This window comes from Hyperolius riggenbachi, chromosome 12 (assembly GCF_040937935.1).
Source record: "Hyperolius riggenbachi isolate aHypRig1 chromosome 12, aHypRig1.pri, whole genome shotgun sequence".
In the NCBI taxonomy this organism is placed as follows: domain Eukaryota; kingdom Metazoa; phylum Chordata; class Amphibia; order Anura; family Hyperoliidae; genus Hyperolius; species Hyperolius riggenbachi.
In genome coordinates, this window is record NC_090657.1 from 167,436,195 (window position 1) to 167,457,011 (window position 20,817).

Consider the following 20,817-nt stretch of genomic DNA (forward strand, 5'->3'; position numbering starts at 1 on the left):
TTCCCGATCAGACGGGGAACCCCACTGAGATTAAATATACCTTCTCCTGACACTACTCCTTTCTTTTTTTGTTGTATTCTCCTTCCTCCTCTGACTCCCCTCCTGGCTCTCTTTTGCGTGCTTTTTTGGGGGTGAGGTATGGTTCCATGTACCATTCGTCCTGTCGGTATCTGGATTTGTGAAAAAACGGGGGTTCTTCCTGTACATATGATTGTAAAGGTTCATATCTATTATAAACTGGAAGTTCGGGAGCACCTTTAGGATAACCACCTTGGGACTGATATTGAGGCTGATAATGTTGACCTCCTTCTCTCCTAAACTGACCTCCTCTCCCTATATACGGTCTAGATTGATTGGGGGAAGGTCTACCTTGATAGGGGACATATCCTCTGCCTCTTCCCGGGGCTCCCCCTCTCCCCCCTCCTCCACCATACACTGGCTGGGGCTGGGGTCTGGTCTGGGCTGGTTTAACTGGATCTCTGCCCCCAGTCATGATCCCTTTTGGCCTAACAGCACCATCCTGTGGTTTGGGTACCTCAATGGGCCGCCCTCCCGCTGCCCCACCTTCCTCCATTATCTCATCTGGCTTAGTGGGTATCTTATTTTTCTGCCATTTATACGCCTCATTATTTTTATAAACTTGATTATCTTTACAAAACTGTTTTTGCTTATCCAATATAATATCTTTTTCTGCATTATTCAATACCTCTTGTAATTTCGTAGACCTGACCTGATATTCTTCTGAGGCTGCGATCCCCTATCAAGGACTTATATATTTTATATTGGTGGGTGCTTTTCTGTGGAGCGCAGTTTATACAAACAAAGTGTGGGTAAGCGTATCATCTTCTTTTACTGCTGCAAACATGGATGTCTTTGAGATCAGGAAGCATAGAGATGTGGATCTGGATCAAATCTTTCAAGTGGATGCCCCTGTACATTCTAATCTTGAACAGGACTTTAAGTCGTTACAGGGAAGTATGCTTAAGGAACTCCAAACTTGGTGGGACTTGGCTGCATTACATAAGTATGATGGGAAGGGACTAGTACCTAAGAGGTACAGATGGGATATATCTCCTACTGATGGTGAAGAAAGTGAAGATAGTAATAAGGAATGGTTGGAATATGTTGAAATTTGCGGGAAGGGTATGGTCAAATTGATGATTAACAGGAAAACACGGAGACTTGAGAGATTGGGAGGGGAAGTAGACACGATTAAATCCAAATTAGATCCATTTAAACACTCAGAAGAATATCAGGTCAGGTCTACGAAATTACAAGAGGTATTGAATAATGCAGAAAAAGATATTATATTGGATAAGCAAAAACAGTTTTGTAAAGATAATCAAGTTTATAAAAATAATGAGGCGTATAAATGGCAGAAAAATAAGATACCCACTAAGCCAGATGAGATAATGGAGGAAGGTGGGGCAGCGGGAGGGGGGCCCATTGAGGTACCCAAACCACAGGATGGTGCTGTTAGGCCAAAAGGGATCATGACTGGGGGCAGAGATCCAGTTAAACCAGCCCAGCCCAGACCCCAGCCCCAGCCAGTGTATGGTGGAGGAGGGGGGAGAGGGGGAGCCCCGGGAAGAGGCAGAGGATATGTCCCCTATCAAGGTAGACCTTCCCCCAATCAATCTAGACCGTATATAGGGAGAGGAGGTCAGTTTAGGAGAGAAGGAGGTCAACATTATCAGCCTCAATATCAGTCCCAAGGTGGTTATCCTAAAGGTGCTCCCGAACTTCCAGTTTATAATAGATATATACCTTTACAATCATATGTACAGGAAGAACCCCCGTTTTTTCACAAATCCAGATACCGACAGGACGAATGGTACATGGAACCATACCTCACCCCCAAAAAAGCACGCAAAAGAGAGCCAGGAGGGGAGTCAGAGGAGGAAGGAGAATACAACAAAAAAAGAAAGGAGTAGTGTCAGGAGAAGGTATATTTAATCTCAGTGGGGTTCCCCTGTCTGATCGGGAAATCAGCCTGCTAGACAGGGGATTAAAATATGCTCCAAAAAAATCCATTAATAAATTTGAAACTTTCATTGATTTACACAAATTTGTAAGGAAAATTAACCTTAAAAGGTATATTCTGGATAAAGAGGGGCCTAATACTAAAGCCAATGCAGTGGCGGCGGGTCAATACCTACATACGAAAATGAAAAATAACTCTACTTTCAATCCAGCAGAAAAAGCAAGTAAGCACACCATTGATGTTTTTAAAAATCTTGTGGCCAATGATCTCGAGCGTCTGCGTGTGTCTCGGATTGAGATTGCCGATCGAGATGCTTGCAAGATGTTGAGAGACAAGGAGTTGGTCATTCGACCAGCAGATAAGGGGGGAGGGGTGGTTGTCCTCAATAGGGAACAATATTTCGGGGAATTGGATAGACTGGTAAATGATGCCACTGCATATAAAAAACTGAGTGGTAACCCAGTCTTCCAGTTCAAAAGAGAACTCATCTCCTTATTAAAAGGGGGGTTGGATGAAAATCTTATTAGTGAAGCTGAATTCCAGTTTTTAATCCCTTCACATCCAAGAACACCTATTATATATCAATTACCAAAAATACACAAGTCCACCACGTCACCACCGGGACGTCCCATTATTAATGGGATTGATTCCATCACATATAGATTGGGTGGGTACTTGGATCAATTCCTGCAACCTCTGGTTGGTCTCCTGCCAAGGGTTCTTAAGGATACCTCCCATACATTGCGTATTCTTAATGATGTGGTGGTAGATGACGCCACGCTGCTAATTACAGCGGATGTGGCGTCTCTATACACAAATATTTCACATCAAGGAGGGTTGGTTGCAGTGGAAAACGCACTTAATCGTGAGGGGAGAGTACACCCACGACAGGTACAGTTTTTGGTGCAGTTGCTACAATTTGCCCTGGCTAAGAATTATTTTTGGTATAGGGGGGAATATTACCTGCAGATAAAAGGATATGCCATGGGGGCCCCCTTCGCCCCATCTTTGGCAAATATTTACATGTCGGAGTGGGAGGAAGGGGCGATTCAGATAAATTCAGGGAAGATTTATAATTGGTATCGATATATTGATGACCTGCTGATTTTGTGGACAGGTACGGTTGAGGAATGGGAGGATTTTTTAAGGAAAGTCAATCTTTTAAGTCCTAATATCAAACTGGAAGCTGAGACGAGTTATGATAATATTAACTTTTTAGATTTAACTATTTTTAAGTCAGGAAGCGAGCTCACCACCAAGTGTTTTTTTAAAAAAACAGATAGAAACGGGTTTATTCCTACAATTAGCTGCCATCATCCAACCTGGGTCCGAGCGATCCCGAAGGGACAATTCCAAAGGATTAGACGGAATTGTTCCACATTGGATGCATATACAAGTCAGGCTGCCATTTTGCTCGATAAATTTGAGCAAAAGGGGTACAAAGAAGAGGAACTAAGAAAACAAATGACGGAGGTAGCAGGTATGGATAGAGAACAAATGGTTCAAGGTAAGAGAACCAAAAAAGAGGATAACCACATGGAGCTTCCTTTTATCTGCACGTTTAATACACAATACAGACAGATAGAGAACATCTTTCAGAAACATTGGCCAGTGCTGCAGCAGGATCAGACTCTGAATCAGGTAGTTCCATCTAAACCTAGATTTATTTATAGGCGGGCCCCGAACCTTAGAGATCTTCTTGTTCCTAGCTGTGTAGAACCACCAGGTAGACCTAGTGTTTTTTGGCAGAGACCGGGTTATCATAGGTGTAGGGACTGCTGTATATGTAGGGATACATCAAGCACTAATGCAGATGTTGTTGTCTCAAACAGGGATGGGAGAAGATATGATGTTAAGCAATGTCTAACATGTTCCTCATCATATGTGGTGTATGTGCTGACGTGCACGTGTAATCTTCAATATGTTGGTAGGACGACGAGACCGCTTAAAAAGCGTATATACCAACATATTTATAATATTCAAAAAGGTTACACGTGGCACAGTGTATCAGCGCATTTTGCTAAAATACATAACAATGATCCAAGAGGTTTAAAGGTGGTGGCTGTGGAGCAAGTACACACTCACTGGCGGGGCTCTAACAGACTACAACAACTGTGTAGGAAAGAGACAGAGTGTATCTATAGATTAGGTAGTATGGAGCCTCGAGGATTAAATATAGAATTAGATATCAATTGCTTCATCACAAATAGATAGGTTAATATGGGCATGTACCATGCGTGTAGCTGCTGGGGTACAAATAAGGGGGTATTCACGTGGGGGGTAGTAGGTTGATTGATGAGTATAGTTTTTTGTTAATATGGTTGGTTAGTTGACACACAATTGTTGGTTTTGATATATGCACAATGCACTTTGGAATGAATAATTTGCATGTGGCACTTTATCATAGTGGGTTGTTCACATTAGATATACCAGTAGGTAATTTGCACGGCCTATATGAAATTATAAGGTGGTATGCACTTGCCAGGGTCCTTTTTGGCATGGACATTATGTGCATGGTAAGTTTGCACTGAGGTGAGTGGGGCCAGGTCCATATGGTGACTGGACTGGGTGACTATTCTCATTTTGGTGGAGGATTATAATTGGTTCATGTACTTAGTGTAAGAATGAGCCCCCTCTATATGAACTTAATCCAATCACTCAGAGCTGGTGTGCACTGTGGTGTGTTCTAATTTTGAGTGGTGGACACAGTAGATCAATTCACTGATTACACTAGGGGGGGTGCAATATGGCACTGTAACTTTATTGATGAGTTGGTCATACTTTCACAGATGAACTAGGGTTGTGTAAGGTGACTATTAGGTTAGGTATATAATTGTATAATTAAGGGTGACATGGTATGTTTTACATTAAATATTGTAACAATAATTTTGTGTACTGTCACTTTAAGAATAGATTAATGCTATTGCAGCATGATTAGGTTTTAGGTTTGGTACTGTCACTTTAAGATGCATTCGGAGGTGGCAATATATCTTATTGGTAAATAATGTATATAGTTTGCACATGGGGATTATTTGTAAATATGTGACTCTTAAGGTACGGACATTTGGCCAATGGAGTTATGGAGTACGTACTGGCTTGGACTGTAAGGGAATATGTACAAGTCTGTAGGTACGAATTCTTGGCAAGGAATAGATATTATGGTATGTTAGTAAGTAGGAGATTATGATCTTTATATGGATACTATGTAATATAATGTATGTAATTTATGTAAGGCATACGTGATGCTCCCCGCTGGGTTGCCTAGCGACAGTAAGAGGGCGTTACGTGGGCAGTCCCCGAGACGGTGAGCGACGCTATTTTTACCCTGTCAGTAGAGCGTGCTGCCAGCCCCTGAATGAGTCATTGCGACGAAACGCGTAGGGCGGAGCCGGGCAGCACGCTGACAATCCGGAAGTAAGGCAAACCAGGAAGGACGGAGCACCTCGTATCCGCGGCCGAAGGTTGTATAGATGTCCTAATCCTTGTGGAATGCCCTTTTATTGCTTTTAATAAAGAAGTCCTGAGTGGAGACTGAGAAGCGTGGATCACTATTTATACACTACGTGCAAATTAACAAGCAGCCAGCTGGTGAGTGGATTCACGAGGGGGGAAACACTGTCTCTATCCCTATTGGTGAAGGCACGTCCCTGTGGAGTGCTACACGTGGTGGATGTAATTAATGTGTTCCAAACAGTGCTGAGCACTATGTGCGCTTTCTCTATTGTGTCTCCATTTTAGGGGTCTTATCTCTGATGAGAATAGGACTAAGTAAGCGCAGCAAGTGTCTGTGAACTTGAATATGACTTGGGATGGTAGCTGGATTCCGCGGAATTATAAATTCCGGGATTCCGGACGGAATTTGGTGATTCCGATTCTGATGCGACGGAACGGAATTGCTATAGCGCTAAGGCGGAATTTCCGCAGAAAAATATGAAATTCCGCTGAATTTTACAGAATTCAAATTTTTTTCCCCACCGAACTGATTCCTCCTCCCGGAGGGAGGTGGGTCTTGTCTTCCAGGGAATTGTAGGATTTCAAAAGCCAGTTTACATACCTTGGCCGGGAATTGAACCCAGGTCTAGTGCTTGGTAGGTAGCTCTCTTCACCACTATACCACCACCAACACTACATGCTGAAGCCAGCCTAGCATGTACCATTATGATATATCCAAGAGAAAAATGAGCTTGCTTAGGGATTTGTAGGTTGTCAAAAGCCAACTCACATACATTGGCCAGGCCCAGGAATTTAACCCCGGCTTACCACTCTGTAGGCTGCTATCCTAACCATTATACCACCAACACAACACACTACAATGCTACATGCTGAAGCCAGCCTAGCATGTACCATTGTGATATATCCAAGAGAAAAATGAGCTTGCTTAGGGAATTGTAGGATTTCAAAAGCCAGCTTACATACATTGGCCTGGAATCGAACCCAGGTCTAGTTCTCGGTAGGCTGCTATCCTAACCATTATACCACCAACACAACACACTACAACGCTACATGCTGAAGCCAGCCTAGCATGTACCATTGTGATATATCTAAGGGAAAAATGAGCTTGCTTAGGGAATTTTAGGATTTCAAAAACCAGCTTACATATATTGGCTGGGAATCGAACCCAGGTCTAGTGCTCGGTAGGCTGCTATCCTAACCATTATACCATATAGTCTTGGATATATCATAATGGTACATGCTAGACTGGCTTCAGCATGTAGTGTTGGTGGTGGTATAGTGGTGAAGAGAGCTACCTACCAAGCATACCAAGCACTAGACCTGGGTTCAATTCCCGGCCAAGGTATGTAAGCTGGCTTTTGAAATCCTACAATTCCCAGGAAGACGAGACCCTTCTCTCTCCGGGAGGAAGGGAGGAGAAAAAGGGCTAAGGGAACAGTTAATAGGGTATATGGGCTACCATATAGCATAAACAAGGTTCCATTTGCGACTATTTTAATTTTTCCGCCGGAATCCGGAATCTCGCAAAAATCCGTCGGAATTTTCATAGCGACGGAGTTCAGCGCTGGCAGAATCCGCTAATTCCGGCGGAACGGAAATTTGCTCTTTCCGATCATCCCTAAATATGACCAATTCGTTCTAAATCTCTGCAATGAAGGGGGAGTAGAGAGGAGTCGCCCCCCCTCCCCATGGCTGTATGCCAGTGTGCCTGATGCTCCTCCCCTTGCTACTTGCACCTCCATGTGTATAGGGTTACATAACTGTTGTAACACTAAAGTTGTATGGAAATTTGTAAATTGATACAATAAATATCTGTTTTTAAGGGATGTGCGCTGCCGCTCATTCAATACTTGGGAGTTGCACTCCCTGTGTCCCCCGTTACACCTGTGTGCCTGCCCCTTTCTCTACAAATACATATTCAGGCTTAGTTTATAAGCACAGCTTGTAAAATGTCACATGTGACTATCCTACGACTTCTCCTGTGTGAAATCTGCCCAGGTGACAGTGTTTTTTTTTAAAAAAAACCTGCATGCCATGTCTGGGAAACAATAACCAAAAGTCCAAACACGGCCAAATCCTATACTAAAATAGTGTAAGTATTTGCTCGGGGAGTTTTCGAAGTGTTAGTATGGTGAAGATGAGATTGCTTGCTGTTTCACCAGTTCCCTGATGACAGCACCAGCTGAAAATGTGAGGTTGTAGTATTAACTATGCCCAAACTTTGGCCAATAAGAACGCTTCAAGTTGTTCAGGGTGCTGTGATTGCAGAACTGCTCCCTAGGAGTTTTCCCGCTGGGTTATCACTAGGGTTGGTGTCACCCGGTGAAGAAACTCATGGTGTCACCCCTCTGCTGTGAAAGGCCAACCTCACCAGGCTTGGTGTTGTAACGATTGTGGAACTTTCTCCGTGATCAGCGCACAACGCGTGCGCTGACACGGCGGAAATCCTCCACAAGCGTATATTTGCAGGCACCCAGCAAAAGGTGCTACGCACTTGTAGAGGGAAATTCCTGTCGGCAGATGGCGCTGGGGAGTGCAGAGGAACCAATCCTCTGTACCTCCACAAGTGCCAGACAGGAATTGTACGAAGCGCAGAACGCAATCGCAAGAGAGGCGATTGCGAAGGAGATTGAGCAAAGGGACAGGTTGTATGTGTGTGCGCCAATCCAGTCGCCACTCCGCGACCGCGCACACACAATAGCAGATATGAAATAGGAACGCGATCGCGAGAGGTGCGATCGCCAGACGTGACACAAGGCAGATCAGAATAGAATACGAGGGTAGCAAAGGCACAGCAAATAATACAATAAGGAGATACGGAAAATAATAAACGCTAGCTAACCGCGAACACCACACTCATTCGCAACAGTGCACGTGGTTATGCGCGGTCTCCACGTGATAAGCACAATAGAGACAAGCACGCCTAACTAACCATCGACAGACAAACATGAAACAGAGGACGCGAGCACTTGCTTAACGGTTACCTCACCGAGCCTGCAGCAAGCGTAGCGGACAAGACAGACACACGAAAACAGGGACAAGCAAGAGATAGGATCCACAGCACTAGCGAAAAGTGGCTAGCGCGATCCAGGTACAGAGAAGCAGAACAGAAGGATCCCCAGCGCTAGCGAAAAGTAGCTAGCGCGATCCCAGGAGACAGAACAGAAGAGATAGCTGGTAGCAACCGCTGCACCAGCTATACTCCAAGAACAGAGATCAGAACCATTTCCTGTCGACCACCTTTGGGGCAGGACAATGGCAACAGGCAAGACAAGACAGAACAGGCAATACAGATAATACAACCTGACTGGGCTAGAAGGGAAGCCTAAAGCAACCCCCAGGAATTAACTATACTAGATAGCAATGGCTGACACTCCAGCAGTGTCCATCAGGAACAGACTATGGAAAGGAAATGACCAGCAAAGCCTTCTGGGAAACATAAAGCTCTTATAGTGCCAGTCATCAAAGAAGGCAGGTAGGGGATTTGCATAACAAATGTATGCAAATTCCCCAGCAAGAGAACAGACCAGAAACATGCAATGGAAAGACAGGTCTCTGCTCCAGAGACCTGCAGCCCACAGACTAGAGGAATGGACAAACAGCTGTCTGCCTGTGCAGCCAGCTGAGCGGATCATCACAGGTGTCACCTCCTTTGCGGGTGACACCTGGTGCGGTCCACCCCTATCGCACCCCCCTAGTGATGCCATTGGGTCACCTCAACCGTACTAGCTTTGCTTACAGTATTTTTCTCAAACTTCCCTGCACAGGATGTAATTTGCATTTTTCAAATGATTAAATGCCTAGCTTAGAAGCCTGATAAGCGCTACTATCTACACAATAAGCATAAGAAGCCCCAAGAAAGTGAAACACTTTAGATTTTTTTTTATTCTTCAGTTCCGCTTTAACATAAATGCTTAGTGTACAGGATGGATTTTTCTTATTACTGATTGTACTCTTGTGATTATAGAAAGACTCTGCATCACAGAAATGGTTACAGCTAGTAACCTGGATATGCACTAAGGTTAAGTAGTGGTCAGTGCAAATGCAAATGGTGCTTCACAAGTTATTAAGTCCCCATGTCTCCTGTAAAATCCCTTCAGCCGCTACATAATCCTGAGGCCATTTTCACACTAGAAACCAGCGTTATAAGTGAAGTGCGATCAGATGCACTGTAACTTCAAAAATAGCCTTTGGAGATTACCGCAGCAATGCACGAGAAATTCTGGCTGTAAGTCAAGCCATAAGTGAGGTTCTTCTGTGGCGGAAATACAAAGCATGGAAGTGTATTGACAAAATACGCTTCCATGCATGCGCATCGCGAGACAGTTTACAATATCTGTGGTGCCATAGACTTACACGACTTCAGGTCGCAGCGGGTGGTTGCCGCTAATGCGCTGTTGTCATTGCGTCAAATCGGATACTTCCAGCGCATCGCACTGTGGCAGGTATGAAATGCCACATAGGTTTTTAATGTTTAAGTGTTACCCTGCGGTAAAAAAAGGGTAACACAACACAATGAAAACATCCTGGTGTGAAAGGGGCCTGAAAGACATTCCTTAATACAGATTTTGCTTAATTTTCTAGGAAATCCTGCAATGACCGGCACAGCCACTCTAATCATAAAACTGAAGGACATCGATGACAATGCCCCTCGTCTGAGGAGTGCCTACCTAACAACGTGTAAAAGTGACCAAGATACCCACCTGGAAATTCCAATCATTGACAAAGCTTCTGGCCCGTTCCGTATTAACGTCCTAGACAAGGACCATGACAAGAAACCAATCAAGGTTCTTAACCATGATGGTAAGTACTATTAAATACAATGTACAGCTGCGTAACTCCATGTAGCACAGATACAGCCTCCACGTGTGGCATGTAAAGTGCTTCTAAATAGTGATGGTCAGAATGGCCAATTTCTGAATCCGACGGAATTCCGCATCCCGACATGTAACATTATGAATTCCGTAGAATTGTTTTTTTATTGTTGTTATCAATAACGTTTGTTATGTTGATTTCCAAATTCCGAGTATATTACACATACCGGTAATCTGCAATGCTGGATGCCAACTACGGTACACTTCCAACTCTAGGGGTTGGCCTAAAATATCTGAGTCTTGGTACTCGGAATACCGCTCTTGAAAATTTCTGGTTTCTGCACTGATTTCTGAATACCGATTTCCGCTCTGGAAAGCGGATTTTGATAGAAAATTGGAATTCAGTGGAATTCAGAAGCTCATCCCTTTGAGTCCTAAATACCCTTAAGATAGAAGAGAAGAATTGTTGAATTCATATAAAGAAAGACCAAACAAAGATGGTGGCTCCTCATATATTGTAGACCAGGCATGGGGAAACTCGGCCCTCCAGCTGTTATGGAACTACAAGTCCCACAATGCATTTGCCTTTATGAGTCATGACTGTGGCTGTCAGACTCCTGCAATGCATTGTGGGACTTGTAGTTCCTTCACAACTGGAGGGCCAAGTTTGCGCATGCCTGGTGTAGACTGTTTCAGATTTACAGGACGCACCACGATAAATGGGCCGCTTACAGATTTTGGGTCACCCAGACTGGCAACCACTAGAAGGGAAAAAAAAGGATAGTCACCGCTAGGACAAGGGGGATTCTTGGGAGGGTTTACTAAAAAGGTGTCTAGCTACAGAAAAACCATATGGTCAATAGCCGGACCTCCTTGAATCAGGTCATACAGAGATTTAGGAAGATTTTTTTTTTTAGAGATGCACCATGGTTGATAACCCACACACCTCAAAAATGGTCGCAATTGCGTAATTACAGTCCTTCCGCCTCTTCTTCAAGTATTATTTGGATGTGCACTACTGCTCCTTCTTTTGTTTACACTTCCGCCTATTCTAAGGTAGGAGTCACACACGAGTCCACAGAAAATGGCCGTGCTTTTTCTGCGGATGATTCATGGAAGTCGCGGCATACTTAGCCGACAGCCAGCTGACTTCAGCTGTCGGCAATAGGGAATTGCACGTGGTGTGCTAAAAAAAAGCAGCAATACAGGTATTTTTTTCCCCATAGTGGGAAAATGCACGTTACATCCATTGCGATTCTCACCTCATCATGGTTCCATGCACTGGAGTTCCTGTCTATACTCTCTGTGCTACCGCCAGCTGTAGTGCAGAGAGTATAGACTGAAACTCCAGCGTCTGGAACCATGAGTAGGTGAGTCTGTGCGCACTGCTTTTATTCCTCTGTAATAGTGCGGGGAGGAGAGGAGATTCCAAGGGGGGGATAGAGGAGTAAGGGAGGAAATGACATCAGGATTGACTTTATCCTGTGGCCTGCAGGGAGGAGGGGATGCCAGTCAGAGAGGAGCGGCCAATCAGAGAGGATGTGGCCAATCAGAGAGGAGAAGAGGAAAAAAAAAATCCAGCATGCACTGCAACTTCTCTTCTTTTGCGGCTGATGTACGAATTAAGAGCTGGAGGACATGAGGATTAATATTCATCTTGAATAAAAAAGTAAGATTGATTTTGAACTTTGGCATTGCCTTTGTAGCATCCTTTTCGTCTATTTAAAAGAGGGAAATAGAGAATTGATTTTGGATTTCATGCCTAGCAGTTACTCTTTAAATGATACTGATATTTTACTACAGCTAAATCTAACCCTATTCTCACACAGAAACCTCCCTCTCCTGATGCCTTAGTCTAACCACCTCCCTCCACCACCCTAACCTTAACTGTCCCCCCTCCGTGCCAGACCCTAACCATCTTCCCCCCAGACCTAAATGTATCCACAACCTGCTTCATGCCTAACATTAACTGTTCCACCCGCCCATATAAATATCAGTTATGTGCGGAAGTGCCCGCTATTTGTAGCTGCAGTTCACATTGCGGGCGACCCAGACACGTACTATTTAGTGGGTGCCTCTGATGCCCAAATTTCCGCAAATTATCAATATTTACCGTATATGGGTACCTATGGCGGCACCCAAACTTCTGCGGCGCTTGGGCTCCCACATTTCCTGCTTCCAAGGTGAGAGGGGTGAGAGGGGCCAGTAGGTCCATTCTATATTATCAGCTCTCCATGTTGCACTATACGTTGTGCACTGGCCATCGTTCTACCAACACACCTTAGGCCTCTTGCACACTGCACGCGATTCCGATTCCGCTTTTTAATCAGTTTTTACATCCGATTCAGATTCTGATTTGCAGTTTGCTCCCTGCACACTGCAAATCGGAATCTGAATTGCATGTAAAAACTGATTAAAAAGCGGAATCTGAATCGGAATCTCGTGCAGTGTGCAAGAGGCCTTACTCGGAAAGAAGAGGCCTTTTATTGCTGCAATAAAAAAGACAAATCTAAGAAGACTTTATTTTAACCACAGTTTGGTAGTTTGATGATGATGATTCCTGTGCACTTACTATTAAAGTGGACCTGAACTGCGTTAAAAAATAAGCAACAGCATAATACCCTTAAAGAAATACATTTCTTTGTTACAGCTGATAAAAATCCTGCAATAAATCTGTAGTGTGTCTACTTCCTGCTTTCATGGAAGCAGATGTATTGTTAACATCCTGTGCTTTCAAATTATCCTCTCTGCCGTGGCAGCCAGCTGACACAGGTGAAAGATCAAATTACAACTTGTGATTAGTCACAGATGAGGGAGAATTAGACAGGCTAAACTCTCTAAATGCATATAGGGTGCATTCCTCTGTGTTTTCCTTCTGTCCTGTGCAAGAGATCAGGTCCACTTTAAGCCTTCAGTCCGGCTGTAATGCTGGGTGTCTCAGATTTGTGCAATGGCTAATGTAATACCGACGCATCCCAAGTGATCACGATTGCTGACGCTATATAAGACCAGCTACTTTAAAAACGATATTCATTACCTTGATGCAATTTATGACATTTTCTACAGTGCACTTAGAGATGCACAACCCTTCAGGTTGTTAGAACAAATGCAGCGCTTCCTGGAGCCGACACCGTAAAAGACGGCGGCGCAGCAATGTTTTAAGGTCAGGGCCTGCGCTAATATTTAAAACAGCTACTTCTGCATCTATTTACCTTAATGAGAGGAAGAACAATGTGTACATTTCAGCAATCTGTAACAGCTACTCAGCAGGCATCTTCACCAGCTGCAGAGGGCATTAAACCTTTTCCTGCCATGGATCCCCACCGGGTAACAAAGAGGGAATATCAATGAGATGCAAATAATCGCATGTTGATGTAAATTGGATGCAAATTGATATACGGACCAGTGAAGTGCTACAGTGGCTAGATTTGATTGGCCTGTTTTCAAGCAGCATAAATTTGCTTAACGTAAACCTGAGACTGGGGGATATAAAAAATGTATACATTTTTCAAAGGAATGGAGACGGCACACAAATGGCTCAGCAAATAACTGTATTAAGGCATACAGAAGCACACACACAGACACACGACATGTTTCGAGCAAAGCCCTTCCTCAGGCCTTGGGTTTTCTTTAAATTAAACCCGTGATGGGGTGATATAAAAAAAATGTATACATACCTGGGTCTTCCTCTGGCCTGATCACTCCCTCGCTGTCTGCAGCCTCCAGTCGGGGCCAGTCGGCACAGGCGCAGTCGGGCTGTGCGCACTCCGTCTTGCTCCTGTGGCTGGGAGCGTGCGGAATACTACTGCAGGCAGCGGAGGTCGGCGGCATGGGAGCAATTTGGCTGGAGGGGGCTGAAAAAAAGCCCCAGGTATGTATACATTTTTTATATCACCCAGTCTCGGATTTACTTTAAAGAAAATCCAAGGCGTCAAGAAAGGAAATACTTACCTAAGGTGAGGGAAGCCAGCATTCTCCAGAGGCTTCCCATGCTGTCCTCCGATCCCCCGCCACTCACCAGGACTCTCTTTAACAGCGGGGGCCGCGTGCCTCTTCTGGCACCAGTGTTGCCTCACTACTTCCACGTAGAGCTGGAACGAAGTCCCCCAGCGCACAAGGCTGAGGCATCAAAGTGCGCCTCCTCATCCCTCCCACCCCAGCCGTCACACACTGATTGCTATTAGGGAGGCATCCCAGGGCCCCCAACCCTCTCAACACCTTAATCTCAAGTTATCTGGCTTGCAGTCACTGCCATGTATCCCCTTTTCTTATTTCTATCTGCTTCAAACACAATAGGGGAATGATAGCTAAGTGAGTTGTGTGCCCCCTCCTACACTGCGCCCTGAGGCTGGAGCCTCTCTCGCCTCTGCTTCCACGTGAACATGGCTGCGTCTGCGCAGTAGCACAGAGCCTGAAGAGGAGCATGGCCAGATGCGATTACCAACAAACCGCAAGCCCTTGTCAGCAATCTTCAGGGGTCCACCTTTATCAACAGGGGACCGGAGGGCAGCGTGGGAAGCATCTAAAGCAGGGGTGCCCATTAAATAGATCACAATCTACCAGTAGGTCGCAAACGACTTATGGTAGATCCTGACCCTACTACATTTTCCCTTATGTATATACAAGTGTGCTCCTAAAATTGTACATAGGTAGATCATTTTGACTTGCTAATTTTTTTAAAGTAGCTCACAAGCCGAAAAAATGTGGGCAGTGCACCTCTGCTCTATAGGATCCAGAGGATTCCCTTTTCTTAAGTATTTTTTTAACACCTCAGGTACACTTTGACTAGTTACTGCACCAAGTACAGTATATCTACATCCCACAGGACTTCATCTGAACTCCCAGGGACGTAGATATTCATCTACTGCCATTAAGCACACTGCTGTGCATGTTCTTGTCACCACCCGTTAGTTCACAGATCAGTGAATAGGAACTGCCAGTTCCCATTCACCAATCAAAGTACCTGATAGTGTTCAGCATGATTGGTTTGACTAATGTATGGCCACCCTAATGGCTATGGTCAGAGGTTTTCCTTAATCATTTGATGATATCTCTTTTCTCTCTAGCATCAGTTGGGAGTGGCATGGCTATTGCACCGCTGTGCTTCTAATGTCAGGGGTAATCAGTAAACATGTGCGATTACACAAAGACGAGGAATTACAGTCATGTCTTTTGGGAGGTGGAGCGCACAGCGAGGAGTTCTCACCTCCCCAGAACTGACCTGTCACATTACTGGAGATAATAAACAGCAGGACATCAGTTAAGAAACCTGAACAGGTTCCTTAGAACTTCACGCACCTACAAACTCCCTGACACCCCCCAAAGGCACGCAGCATTGTGAGGTCCATGCTGGGGAGAAAAACCACCAGTGACCTGCCTGCCCCCCGCAGGCAGGTAGCAGTATGAGGCCCATGCTGGGGAGAAAAACCGCATTACGTGGGTTGCTGCTCCATTAGGTGTATTTTTAGTGAAACACCACATTATCTGTATTTTTAGGGGGAAAAATGCACCATTATGTGTATTTTCTGGTGAAATGCTGCTGCATTACAAATCTTGCTGTCTGAGAGGGTCTGTCTGCTGTCCCTGCGCCTTTGTTGTTTGTAGGTGGGGGAACGTTGTCTAATTACCTTTAAGGTCACTTTGCCTGTATTTTGGGAGAAAACCTGGGCTCACTGTGTTTGTGTTACACTGTTACATTACAGCTAGCTCCACCCACAACATGTCATCTCGCATCCTAATTCCGTATCAGAGCCTAGTGGTCTGTACCTACGCCACTGGTTCTTCCAACTCTTTTACTGTGCATTGGTGACTCCATGACAGTTCCACCAAGCAAACAATCACCGATGAACGATCAACATCTGACAACGACATGATTCATTTGAAAACAAAGCAAAACAGCATAACGGTGGTCTACTGATGGATAGTTAGTGAAAGTACAAAACGGAGGATCCGAAAATACGTAGCACAAAGGTTTTGAATGGAACGATCGTCCAATACCTGTGTTTTCCACCGGTTATCATCTGGACTGATCCATCAGGATGGACTGTCCTATTGGATGATACTATTCTCCCTCTGTAGTGATTGGTAGACAGTGAGTTTCTGGGAGTTCTTTATGTCACTTCGCCATTCCTTGCTGCTTTCTATTGTTCCTTTTATTTGTGCTTTTGTCAGCCTGTGTTGGTGGTCTTGGCTGGGCTGGCTGTTGACGCTTTGTTTCAAAGTGCGTGGTATGGCCTCGCCACCCTGGCTCAGTGAGGCTTTATGGTGGTAAGTGCTGGGGCTGCTGCTCTGTATATGCGCCCAGTATGAGAGCGCCCTCTGCTGGATAGTCAGCCATAGTGGGAATCTGCCTAGCTCTGCCCGGCAAGCTGAGTTCGAAGTGCTGCGATGGACTTGGAGAAGATACTTGCAAAACTCTAGATGGAAGATTTCTGTTGGGCTGGAGTCCCATTTTGATTGGTCAGGGTAGGTGACCGGGCCACATACCTCACTGCTCTAGAGCAGGATTGGGGTGATGATGCTGTTGAATATCTTTACCAAGACTCTCACCGGTGGTTTTAGATGGTAAAGTTGCCTTCTGATGGCATAAAATGTTTTGCTGGCTTTTTCCTTCAGAGCCTCTACTGCTGGTTTAAAGCTCCCTGTTTGGTTAATTTCCAGCCCCAGGTAGGTGTAACTGTTTGTGGTCACCAGTGGGCAGCCATTTAATATAAATGAGGAGGTGTGCGTTTTTTGATTTTTCCTCTGGAACACCATCACTTTTGCCTTCTTTGGGTTGATGGGCAGTGCCCATGTGGTGCAGAAACTCTCCAGTTCTGCCAGGCTGTCCTGTAGGCCCCTTTCTGTTGGAGAGAGCAGCAGGAGATCATCTGCATACAGCAGGAACTTCACTTCGTGGTCATGCAGGAGGAGGCCTGGTACTGGGGAGGATTCCAGGGCTACAGCCAGTTGGTTGATGAATATGTTAAAGAGCGTTGGGCTCAAACTGCAGCCCTGCCTGACTCCTCGACCCTGCTTGAAGAACTCGCTTCTCTTCCCGTCCACTTTCACACTGCATTGGTTCCCAGTATATGAACTCTTGATGACATTATAGGTTCTACCTCCTATTCCGCTCTCTAGGAGTTTTAGGAAAAGGCCTGGGTGCCACACCGAGTCAAACACCTTCTTAAAATCCACAAAGCAAGCGTGTACTTTGCCGCGTGAGCTGTGGACATGGGTCTTGATAAGGCTGTGCAGTGTGTAGATGTGGTCAGTTGTGTGGTGGTTTGGCATGAACCCAGCTTGGCTTTTGCTGAGTACGTCCTGCTGTGTGAGGAAGGAGAGGATCCTTTTATTGATGATGCTGTTAAACAGTTTCCCCAGTGTACTGCTGACACAGATTCCTCTGTAGTTTGCTGGATCGTATCTGTCCCCATTCTTGTAGATGGGTGTTATGAGGCCTTCACTCCAGGCCTGAGGAAAGGAGCCCGCACTCAGGATAAGGTTGAATAGTCTTGCGAGTGCCTCATGTATGCCTCTCAGCACAGGGATTTGGGGGCTCTGCAGCCCTCGTTTTGCGGCGGGGATGCAGGAATTTACTTGTGCTAAGAGTACTGAAGCGAATAATAAGGTAAAAAGGGCAAAATTTATTCGCTTCAGTGTCTCTTTAAACGTGAAGCATAGCTTGACACAAGTGTCTTGCAGCGATAAACGGGTATCTTAGCCCATTCTTCATGGGCAAAAGCCTCCAGTTTAGTCACATTCTTAGGCTTGCACACTGCAACTGCTTTTTTTAAGTCCCACCAGAGGTTCTCAATCGGATTTAAGTCTGGTGACTGCGATGGCCACTCCAAAATGTTCCAGCCTTTAATCTGCAATCATGCTCTAGTGGACTTGGAGGTATGCTTTGGATCATTGTCCTGTTGAAAGGTCTAACGTCCCCCAAGCCTCAGGTTTGTGATGGACTGCATCACATTTTCTTCCAATATCTCCTGGTACTGAAGAGAATTCATGGTACCTTGCACACGCTGAAGCTTCCCTGTAACTGCAGAAGCAAAACAGCCCCAAAGCATGATTGACCCCCCACCATGCTTCACAGTAGGCAAGGTGTTCTTTTCTTCATAGGCCTTGTTCTTCCTCCTCCAAACATAGCGTTGATCCATGGGCCCAAACAGTTCTAATTTTGTTTCATCAGTCCACAGAACACTACCACAAAACTTTTAATTTTGAACACAACTGTAAATATGCACAAAGGTAGATACTGGTTGCTTGGCATTTGGAAACAGCTGCTGTTTCCCACAATGCAACGAGGCTCCCACCAGTGTTGGACTTGGAGCTGGAAAAGCTGAAGAAATGCACTTGCTGGCATAGCAGCAGTAATCAGGTGTTGCTGCTCACAGTGAAGACTTGCTGCAGGTTTATATAGGGAATGATAATGCAGGGTTACTGCTGCTTGGCCAGCAGGTGGATTTCCTCAGTTTCTCCACCTCCCAGTCTGACACTGGCCCCAACCACTTAATGTCAGGACCTAGGTCATAACATCACACTATGAGAGTGATTTCTGATTGGGATGACTTTCAATCCTTGGTTACAGTTCCTCTTTTGTTTTGCCTATTTCCTATTGACTCTTTATAATGTAACAATTTCTGTATTCCAGGTGATATCATCAAAGTGAAGAAGGAGAAAACTGCGCAGCAAGGAAATCACACGATACACCTGGAGATCTATGACCGCCAAGGAGTCGTCTCCCACCAGAACCTGACATTGAATGTATGTGACTGCTTGGGCGGCCATGCCTGCGCTGAGGACAGGACAGTGGTAACCCCGGGGAAGAGGACGGTGGCAACCACGTCTCTGAGTGGAGGAGCTATTGCCCTGCTACTGCTTATCCCTCTGCTGCTGCTTCTCGGTGAGTGATTCTATTGCCGATCCAAGCTGCACAGTCCTGATCCCTAAGGCCTCTTTCAGATAGGAGGCTGAATTGCGTACTTGTCGGGAGTTCAGCGTCCCATCTACCGCCCCCTAGCGCCATTCAGGTGTAATTTAAATGCAGCCAAACAGCAGTGTTTCTAACACCATGTGTGCCAGCACTTGACATGCAGTGGCATTACCTGGTGACAGACAACTGCATCAAGTCGCATCTGAGCCAGTGGCGTAACAATAGGGACTGCAAGGCATGCATCCGTGGGGGGGGGAGGCAGGGCCATTTTGGGGGGCAGGAGGGGTCGCAGCGATTGAGGGGAGACAAATGGCCACACAGAGCAGCGGGGAGAGGGTCTCACTCCCCCGACCCTCATCTCAGGATCTCCCTCAGCGCTCTCCCCTGCCAGCATTAATTAGCAGCACAAGCGGGCAGAAACACGGAACGAGGGCAAACATCCGCATTCCATGTGGCGGAGGTTCCTCTTTGTAAGCATCTGGCGCTACTTCCTGTTTAGCAATGCCGCCCACTGTATTGCAAGTGGACCGCCTTGCAGGAAGTGACGTCAGTGGAGCACACGATGGAACGTGGAAGAGGTGAGTGATTCCCCCGCCCGTTGCCTCTTCATCTTTATGCACGCTGGTTACTTAACATTGGAGGAGGAGCGCAGATCGGGGGACCCAGGCGAGGGAGGAAGGGGGGGTCCGCCCCCCCTCCCCACCGCTAGGCCTAATACCCCCTTTCTGTCGGCTACCCCTCCAGCTCGGCGCCCCCCCCCCCCCCACACACACACAGCTAGGGGGGGGGGGGCGTCGATTTTTTCTAATTTTGCCTCAGGCGGAAAAAAAGTCTAGGGCCGGCCCTGCCTCCATGTAGTGTGAGAGCATACCTACACAGTGTATTCTATCAACCTCCCTGGCGGTAAGCCCGAGCTCGTGCTAAGCCGCTACGGAGGATTTTTTAGGCCCTGGTGAGCCGATTTGCACACATTTTTTTTTGTTACACGCAGCTAGCACTTTGCTAGCTGCGTGTACTACACGATCACCGCTGTTCTGCGCTGAGCCCCCCCCAGACCCCTTGCGCAGCCTGGCCAATCACCGCCAGGCAGCGCTAAGGGGTGGATCGGGACTCCCTCCGACGCCATGACGTGGATGACGTCATCCCGATCGTCGCCATTGCGACGGGGGAAGCCAAACAGGAAATGCCGTTCTGAACGGAATTTCCTGTTTGCTCTGATCGCCGGAGGCGATATGCCGCTGCACAGCGGCTATCATGTAGCTAGCGCTGGCTAGCTACAGGATTTAGAAAAAAAAAAAATTAAGTGCTGCCCCGCCCCCCTGGCGATTTTATTGTAACGCCGGGGGGCGGGGGGGGGGGGGGGGGTTAAGCTGCGAACACACATCAGATAAACAGCTTTGCAAACTGTTGCAGAAGTCTGCTCGGGGTGGAGCAGATAGGTGCTGAGGGACTTGGGGACCACAGGTAGCTAGCCTAGTGCTAGCCACGAAGATTAAAACAGTTTTATTACAAAAATCCCTCCTGCGGAAGCAGCCTCATAAACTGGGTACTGCCAGGGAGGTTAACCCCCCTGGCTGTAATCCTGAGTTGAGCTAGGGCTGAGATTTCGGTGCTCGAGATTTTGGGCCCAAAACCGCAGGGCACTTTGT

The 20,817-nt window shown here is 46.1% G+C and overlaps 1 protein-coding gene across 5 annotated transcripts in view; it reads left to right on the forward strand.

The window, feature by feature from the left end:
- LOC137542432 (cadherin-like protein 26) overlaps positions 1 to 20,817 on the forward strand; it is a 604,516-nt gene that overhangs the window by 371,297 nt on the left and 212,402 nt on the right. For all 5 annotated transcript variants that reach the window (XM_068264331.1, XM_068264330.1, XM_068264332.1 and 2 more), the window contains 2 exons: positions 10,022 to 10,240; positions 18,887 to 19,138. In XM_068264331.1, coding sequence (XP_068120432.1) covers positions 10,022 to 10,240; positions 18,887 to 19,138 — 471 coding nt within the window. The remainder of the gene's footprint in view (positions 1 to 10,021; positions 10,241 to 18,886; positions 19,139 to 20,817) is intronic.